Genomic DNA, 9962 nt, shown 5'->3' with positions numbered 1-9962 from the left:
TATTTTCTGAAATATTCCAAGCTGTTTAAAGCCACAGTCAGCTTAGTGTAGGTAAACTTCTGACTCACTGGAATTGTGATAGAGTGAATTATAAATGAATTATAAATGACATGAAATAATCTGTCTGAAAACAATTGTTGGAAAAAATGATTTGTGTCATGCACAAAGTAGATGTCCTAACTGACTTGACAAAACTATAGTTTGTTAACAAGACATTTGTGGAGTGGTTGAAAAATGAGTTTTAATGACTCCAACCTAAGTGTATGTAAACGTCCGACTTCAACTATAAACCTCATAAAGTATGTAACCTCATTATTGTTTTTCTTATTGTGTTACTTTTTTATTATTACTTTCTTTTTACTAAATATTTTCTAAACTCTTCTTGAACTGCATTGTTGGTTAATTAAGGGCTTGTAAGTCAGCATTTCACTGGTAAAGTCTACACTTGTTCTATTCGGCACATGAGACAAATAAAGTTTGATTTGAAAGATACATTATTTAATCATTTTAATTAATATATTGGTTAAATAGTTGGGGAAGTCTGATTCCATTTGGCATCCGTGAATACACACCACTGCTAATGATATTGATACCTTATTTTTTTCGAATACCCCTTAAAAGCTCTCGGGGGAAAATAAACACACACATACACACAATTCACTATTGTAATTCACTATGTGGTTGGTTCCTTGAAGCTCACTGCTTTCTGACGAGGGAGAGTCACTGGTCAACGAGACCAAATTGGAGTTTTGTCTTTTTTCAGCTGCAATTTTACAAAAACGTGAACTGTCCGGTGACAAATGTTTGTTTTTTTCAGTACAAGTGGCAAGAAGGGTAAACCCGCAAGCGCCTGCGTTAGCAGACATTTGGAGAGTGTCTAGTGGATGAAAGAAGAAAGAGAATCGCGGATGTTTTTTCCAGATCAAATGGATGTTAATGGAATTTATTTTTGGAAGTTAACATATTTTACTAACAGAAAATGAGATGAAACCTAACAATAACTTATGAATAATACGCAAACTGTAACAACGTTGATCATTCCCAAATCGACATTGTTTTTCTTAATATGTTATTTTTCATTGACCTGCAAACCAAACGGAAACTCAATCATTTTCTTATAGAAATGCATTTATTTATAATATTTTTAGTTGAAAAGCTGCAGGTTTGGCCAATATTTTTCTGTGCGTGAGTTATGGCCGTGCTCCCTCCTGTTGGTGTCTGACCGAGATCATTAGATGGGAGACGGAGAGATCTAACCGGTGCTGCGCTGGGACATAAAGAGGGGCAGGGGAACGAGTGGAGATCCGTTTTTCGGTGTGGTCGGAGGTCCCTGTTGCGTGATGACGGGGCTCGGGATTTGGTTTGCGTTTGTCCGGTTTGTGCTGCTCCCGTTGCTCGCACCATTCACCTTGCTGTTGTGCGTTCTGATTCCAGTGTGTCTCTCCCACCCGCAGCCTTGTCAAATCCTCAATCGGATTGGGCACACGGTGCGCGTGGGGGCCCTGCAACTGCAGCCGCGGCTCTTCAGCCACGTTTCCACCTTCAGAGGCGGTAAAGAAGCCCCTGTCCCGGTTGATGAATGGGATATACACGGCGGCACGAGGGAAGCAGTGGAAAGACAGTTGGAAAATATTAACAAAAGTGTCAATGAACACGATTTACGCAGCCTAGGGACTAGGGCGTCGATAAACAGCCAACACAAGGACAGGGGGGGTAAAAGTAAGAACACGTACAAACAGAACGAGAGTGAGAGAAGTGTGTTCATGCCGAGGGACTCGATCCTATTAGCCACGGAGACGTTGAATCGCATGGCCGGTCTGTTACCCTATAACCTCTCACTGGAGGTAGTGATGGCTGTGGACGCGGGGCTCGGGGAATTACCCACGTTCTCCTCCTCTACCCCGGTCTGTGAAGACCCCATGTCGTTTCTGCAGAGTGTTTGTCATACTGTTATAGTCCAAGGAGTGTCTGCTATGATGGCTTTCCCTCAGACCAGGGACGACCTGGTGAAGTTGGAATTCATCGCGTCAACGCTTCAGATTCCTGTCATCAGTGTTGTCCGGAACATATTCAAACGGCAGAGTAAGGTAAGGCAGATAATGTCTGTTGGCTTAAACACTGATGTAATATTAGCATAATATTGTCTTTGTCGTGTGAGGTGTATGAACAGAGCCCTCAAGTTTAGAAAGTACAACCATGGACAGTTGAAGAAGTAACGGTGTGCTTTTGTTAATTCAGCATCACGGACAGCACTCCTCGTGCTGCTTTTGGGATTTCAACTCGACAAGTAAATGTTTGTATTTTTTTAATCAACTTGTCCTGTGTAACGTGGGCAGCTAAATTCACACTATATAAACAATCTATCCCACTACACACACACACACACGTAACAGAATAACTTTACGTCCGTCCCCTCGCCCATACCCGGGCGCGAACCAGGGACCCTCTGCACACATCGACAACAGTCACCCTCGAAGCATCGTTACCCATCGCGCAACAAAAGCCGCGGCTCTTGCAGAGCAAGGGGAACTACTACTTCAAGGTCTCAGAGCAAGTGACGTAACCGATTGAAACGCGATTTAGCGCGCACCGCTAACTAAGCTAGCCGTTTCACATCCGTTACACTCACACAACTTTTATTTTTTGCACTAGCACTACACAGCTGTATAAAATAATCAAAGCTTGAAGATGGATTAGTTATTTGAATTAGCTGTGTAGTGCCTGGGGCAAAAACCCTGGGATCTCTCTATTAGTCTCTACCCCCAGCATCATGGCAGCATAGTGGTTAGATCTACACCCCCTGGGATCTCTCTGTTAGTCTCTACCCCCAGCATCATGGCAGCATAGTGGTTAGATCTACACCCCCTGGGATCTCTCTATTAGTCTCTACCCCAGCATCATGGCAGCATAGTGGTTAGATCTACACCCCTGTGGGTTCTCTCTGTTAGTCTCTACCCCCAGCATCATGGCAGCATAGTGGTTAGATCTACACCCTGTGGGTTCTCTCTGTTAGTCTCTACCCCCAGCATCATGGCAGCATAGTGGTTAGATCTACACCCCCTGGGATCTCTCTGTTAGTCTCTACCCCAGCATCATGGCAGCATAGTGGTTAGATCTACACCCCCTGGGATCTCTCTGTTAGTCTCTATCCCAGCATCATGGCTGCATAGTGGTTAGATCTACACCCCCTGTGTTCTCTCTCCCAGTACTTGCTCATGATGCTCTACCCAAACAGAGAGATCCCAGCATCATGGCAGCATAGTGGTTAGAGACAAACCCCCTGGGATCTAGCTACATAGTGAACGACTGACCCCCAGCATCATGACCAGGGCCCATAGCTACATAGTGACACCCCTGACCAGGATCCATATCTCTGGTGAACTACTGACCAGCATTCATGGCTAGCATAGTGAACTACTGACCAGGGCTCATACACCCCTGAACTACTGACCAGGGCTCATGTTAGTGAACTCTACCCCCAGCATCACTGACCAGGGCCCATATGTACATAGTGAACTACTGACCAGGATTCATAGCTACACTACTGACCAGGGCTCATCTGTTAGTGAACTACTGACCAGGGCCCAGCATCATGACCAGGGCCCATAGCTACATAGTGAACTACTGACCAGGATTCATACTACATAGTGAGCGACTGACCAGGGCCCATAGCTACATAGTGAACGACTGACCAGGGCCCATAGCTACATAGTGAACGACTGACCAGGGCCCATAGCTACATAGTGAACGACTGACCAGGGCCCATAGCATAGTGAACTACTGACCAGGGCCCATAGCTACATGAACTACTGACCAGGGCTCATAGCTACATAGTGAACTACTGACCAGGGCCCATAGCTACATAGTGAACTACTGACCAGGGCCCATAGCTACATAGTGAACTACTGACCAGGGCTCATAGCTACATAGTGAACTACTGACCAGGGCCCATAGCTACATAGTGAACTACTGACCAGGGCCCATAGCTACATAGTGAACTACTGACCAGGGCCCATAGCTACATAGTGAACTACTGACCAGGGCTCATAGCTACATAGTGAACTACTGACCAGGGCCCATAGCTACATAGTGAACTACTGACCAGGGCCCATAGCTACATAGTGAACTACTGACCAGGGCCCATAGCTACATAGTGAACTACTGACCAGGGCCATAGCTACATAGTGAACTACTGACCAGGGCCCATAGCTACATAGTGAACTACTGACCAGGGCCCATAGCTACATAGTGAACTACTGACCAGGGCTCCATAGCTACATAGTGAACTACTGACCAGGGCCCATAGCTACATAGCTACATAGTGAACTACTGACCAGGGCTCATAGCTACATAGTGAACTACTGACCAGGGCTCATAGCTACATAGTGAACTACTGACCAGGGCCCATAGCTACATAGTGAACTACTGACCAGGGCCCATAGCTACATAGTGAACTACTGACCAGGGCCCATAGCTACATAGTGAACTACTGACCAGGGCCCATAGCTACATAGTGAACTACTGACCAGGGCTCATAGCTACATAGTGAACTACTGACCAGGGCCCATAGCTACATAGTGAACTACTGACCAGGGCCCATAGCTACATAGTGAACTACTGACCAGGGCCCATAGCTACATAGTGAACTACTGACCAGGGCTCCATAGCTACATAGTGAACTACTGACCAGGGCCCATAGCTGTGAACTACTGACCAGGGCCCATAGCTACATAGTGAACTACTGACCAGGGCCCATAGCTACATAGTGAACTACTGACCAGGGCCCATAGCTACATAGTGAACTACTGACCAGGGCTCATAGCTACATAGTGAACTACTGACCAGGGCCCATAGCTACATAGTGAACTACTGACCAGGGCTCATAGCTACATAGTGAACTACTGACCAGGGCCCATAGCTACATAGTGAACTACTGACCAGGGCCCATAGCTACATAGTGAACTACTGACCAGGGCTCATAGCTACATAGTGAACTACTGACCAGGGCTCATAGCTACATAGTGAACTACTGACCAGGGCCCATAGCTACATAGTGAACTACTGACCAGGGCCCATAGCTACATAGTGAACTACTGACCAGGGCCCATAGCTACATAGTGAACTACTGACCAGGGCTCATAGCTACATAGTGAACTACTGACCAGGGCCCATAGCTACATAGTGAACTACTGACCAGGGCTCATAGCTACATAGTGAACTACTGACCAGGGCCCATAGCTACATAGTGAACTACTGACCAGGGCCCATAGCTACATAGTGAACTACTGACCAGGGCTCATAGCTACATAGTGAACTACTGACCAGGGCCCATAGCTACATAGTGAACTACTGACCAGGGCCCATAGCTACATAGTGAACTACTGACCAGGGCTCATAGCTACATAGTGAACTACTGACCAGGGCCCATAGCTACATAGTGAACTACTGACCAGGGCCCATAGCTACATAGTGAACTACTGACCAGGGCCCATAGCTACATAGTGAACTACTGACCAGGGCTCATAGCTACATAGTGAACTACTGACCAGGGCTCATAGCTACATAGTGAACTACTGACCAGGGCTCATAGCTACATAGTGAACTACTGACCAGGGCTCATAGCTACATAGTGAACTACTGACCAGGGCCCATAGCTACATAGTGAACTACTGACCAGGGCCCATAGCTACATAGTGAACTACTCTTTCATTGGTTTTTCTTTATTTGTACTATTTTCTACATTGTAGAATAATATTGAAAACATCCAAACTATAAGATAACACATCTGGAATCAGGTAGTAGCCCCAAAAGTGTTCAAAATATATGTTATATTTGAGACTCTTCAAAGTAGCCACCCTTTGCCTTATTGACAGCTTTGCACACCCTTGGCATTCTCTCAACCAGCTTCATGAGGAATGTTCTTCCAACAGTCTTGAAAGAGTTCCCACATATGCTGAGCACTCGTTGGCTGCTTTTCCTTCACTCTGCGGTCCAACTCATCCCAAACCATCTGAAATGGTTTGAGGTCGGGTGATTGTGGAGGCCAGGTCATCTGATGCAGAGCTCCATCACTCTCCTTGGTCAAATATACCTTACACAGCCTGGAGGTGTGTTTTGGGTCATTGTCCTGTTGAAAATCAAATTATAGTCCCACTAAGCGCAAACCAGATGGGATGGTATATCGCTGCAGAGTACTGTGGTAGGCATGCTAGTTAAGTGTCCCTTGAATCCTAAATAAATCAACGACAGTATCACCAGCAAAGCACCCACACAACATCACAACACCTCCTCCATGCTTCACGGTGGGAACCACACGTGGGAGATCATCCGTTCACCTACTCAGCGTCTCACAAAGACACAGCGGTTGGAACCAAAAATCTAAATTTTGACTCATCAGACTAAAGGACAGATTTCCACCGGTCTGATTGTTCCATTGCTTGTGTTTCTTGGCCTAATCAAGTTTCTTCTTATTATTGGAGTTCTTTAGTAGTGTTTTTTTTTGCAGCAATTCAACCATGAAGGCCTGATTCACACGGTCTCCTTTGAACAGTTGATGTTGAGATGTGTCTGTTACTTGAACTCTGTGAAGCATTTATTTGGGCTGTAATTTCTGAGGCTTGTAACTCTAATGAACTCTGGGTCTTCCTTTCCTGTGGGGGTCCTCATTAGAGCCAGTTTCATCATAGCGCTTCATGGTTTTTGCGACTGCACTTTTCTCTTTGCCTATATGAGCTGTTCTTGCCATAATATGGACTTGGTCTTTTACCAAATATGCCTATCTTCTGTATACCACCCCTACCTTATCACAACACAACTCAAATCCATTCAGACGGATAGAAATTCCACAAATTAACTTTTAACAAGGCACACGTGTTAATTAAAATGCATTCCAGGTGACTACCTCATGAAGCTGGTTGAGAGAATGCCAAGAGTCTGCAAAGCTGTTATCAAGGCAAAGAGTGGCTACTTTGAAGAGTAGCCAAGTGGTTAGAGCTGACAAGGTACAAATCTGTCGTTCTGCCCCTGAACAGGCAGTTAACCCACTGTTCCTAGGCTGTCATTGAAAATAAGAATTTGTTCTTAACTGACTTGCCTAGTTAAATAAAGGTAAAAAAAAAAAAAAAAAAAAAAATAGATTTGATGACAAAATTTCGGGTTTGCACGGTGATGCGGTATGGAGCTTGTTTTAACCTCCGCAAGCCTCCCCGTGCTACACAGTTGTATCACACGCTCTGTACAGAGCCTCTGACCGTATTTCTGGATCAAGCATAAATCGTCTTTTATCTGTGTCATATTCATCAGGGCACACCTTAGCAAAACACTTTGCAACGGAAAACCAAAATGAGCCCTTCTTTGACAATTTGCAGACACTCCCTCCCTGTTTCAGGCCGTTTTCTTCTATTTAACAACTACTGTAATGAACAGCAGGACCTATCAGGTCATTTAGAACTCTACTGTAATGAACAGCAGGACCTATCAGGTCATTTAGAACTCTACTGTAATGAACGGCAGGACCTATCAGGTCATTTAGAACTCTACTGTAATGAACAGCAGGACCTATCAGGTCATTTAGAACTCTACTGTAATGAACAGCAGGACCTATCAGGTCATTTAGAACTCTACTGTAATGAACGGCAGGACCTATCAGGTCATTTAGAACTCTACTGTAATGAACAGCAGGACCTATCAGGTCATTTAGAACTCTACTGTAATGAACAGCAGGACCTATCAGGTCATTTAGAACTCTACTGTAATGAACAGCAGGACCTATCAGGTCATTTAGAACTCTACTGTAATGAACAGCAGGACCTATCAGGTCATTTAGAACTCTACTGTAATGAACAGCAGGACCTATCAGGTCATTTAGAACTCTACTGTAATGAACAGCAGGACCTATCAGGTCATTTAGAACTCTACTGTAATGAACGGCAGGACCTATCAGGTCATTTAGAACTCTACTGTAATGAACGGCAGGACCTATCAGGTCATTTAGAACTCTACTGTAATGAACGGCAGGACCTATCAGGTCATTTAGAACTCTACTGTAATGAACAGCAGGACCTATCAGGTCATTTAGAACTCTACTGTAATGAACGGCAGGACCTATCAGGTCATTTAGAACTCTACTGTAATGAACGGCAGGACCTATCAGGTCATTTATAACTCTACTGTAATGAACGGCAGGACCTATCAGGTCATTTAGAACTCTACTGTAATGAACGGCAGGACCTATCAGGTCATTTAGAACTCTACTGTAATGAACGGCAGGACCTATCAGGTCATTTAGAACTCTACTGTAATGAACGGCAGGACCTATCAGGTCATTTAGAACTCTACTGTAATGAACGGCAGGACCTATCAGGTCATTTAGAACTCTACTGTAATGAACGGCAGGACCTATCAGGTCATTTAGAACTCTACTGTAATGAACGGCAGGACCTATCAGGTCATTTAGAACTCTACTGTAATGAACGGCAGGACCTATCAGGTCATTTAGAACTCTACTGTAATGAACGGCAGGACCTATCAGGTCATTTAGAACTCTACTGTAATGAACGGCAGGACCTATCAGGTCATTTAGAACTCTACTGTAATGAACGGCAGGACCTATCAGGTCATTTAGAACTCTACTGTAATGAACGGCAGGACCTATCAGGTCATTTAGAACTCTACTGTAATGAACGGCAGGACCTATCAGGTCATTTAGAACTCTACTGTAATGAACGGCAGGACCTATCAGGTCATTTAGAACTCTACTGTAATGAACGACAGGACCTATCAGGTCATTTAGAACTCTACTGTAATGAACGGCAGGACCTATCAGGTCATTTAGAACTCTACTGTAATGAACGGCAGGACCTATCAGGTTATTTAGAACTCTACTGTAATGAACAGCAGGACCTATCAAGTCATTTAGAACTCTACTGTAATGAACAGCAGGACCTATCAGGTCATTTAGAACTCTACTGTAATGAACGGCAGGACCTATCAGGTCATTTAGAACTCTACTGTAATGAACAGCAGGACCTATCAGGTCATTTAGAACTCTACTGTAATGAACGGCAGGACCTATCAGGTTATTTAGAACTCTACTGTAATGAACGGCAGGACCTATCAGGTCATTTAGAACTCTACTGTAATGAACGGCAGGACCTATCAGGTCATTTAGAACTCTACTGTAATGAACTATCAGGTCATTTAGAACTCTACTGTAATGAACGGCAGGACCTATCAGGTCATTTAGAACTCTACTGTAATGAACGGCAGGACCTATCAGGTTATTTAGAACTCTACTGTAATGAACAGCAGGACCTATCAAGTCATTTAGAACTCTACTGTAATGAACAGCAGGACCTATCAGGTCATTTAGAACTCTACTGTAATGAACGGCAGGACCTATCAGGTCATTTAGAACTCTACTGTAATGAACAGCAGGACCTATCAGGTCATTTAGAACTCTACTGTAATGAACGGCAGGACCTATCAGGTTATTTAGAACTCTATTGTAATGAACAGCAGGACCTATCAGGTCATTTAGAACTCTACTGTAATGAACAGCAGGACCTATCAGGTCATTTAGAACTCTACTGTAATGACAGACCTAAGGTCATTTAGAACTCTACTGTAATGAACAGCAGGACCTATCAGGTCATTTAGAACTCTACTGTAATGAACAGCAGGACCTATCAGGTCATTTAGAACTCTACTGTAATGAACGGCAGGACCTATGAGGTCATTTAGAACTCTACTGTAATGAACAGCAGGACCTATCAGGTCATTTAGAACTCTACTGTAATGAACAGCAGGACCTATCAGGTCATTAGGAACTCTACTGTCATGAACAGCAGGACCTATCAGGTCATTTAGAACTCTACTGTAATGAACGGCAGGACCTATCAGGTCATTTAGAACTCTAAACTGGCAAGACGTCCTGTCTTTGTTTTGCCGTTTTGGAGATGAAT

General features: G+C 44.2%; 1 protein-coding gene across 1 annotated transcript in view; it reads left to right on the top strand.

Annotated features, from left to right (window-relative positions):
- The first annotated feature begins 725 nt into the window (after nucleotides 1-725).
- The window catches only part of grin3a (glutamate receptor, ionotropic, N-methyl-D-aspartate 3A), a 99785-nt gene continuing 90548 nt past the window's right edge, over nucleotides 726-9962 (top strand). The window contains exon 1 of the mRNA XM_065017120.1: nucleotides 726-2087. Coding sequence (XP_064873192.1) covers nucleotides 1341-2087 — 747 coding nt within the window. The 5' untranslated portion in view covers nucleotides 726-1340. The remainder of the gene's footprint in view (nucleotides 2088-9962) is intronic.

This window comes from Oncorhynchus nerka, linkage group LG4 (genome assembly GCF_034236695.1).
Source record: "Oncorhynchus nerka isolate Pitt River linkage group LG4, Oner_Uvic_2.0, whole genome shotgun sequence".
NCBI lineage: Eukaryota > Metazoa > Chordata > Actinopteri > Salmoniformes > Salmonidae > Oncorhynchus > Oncorhynchus nerka.
This window is presented reverse-complemented; position numbering and strand designations above follow the sequence as displayed.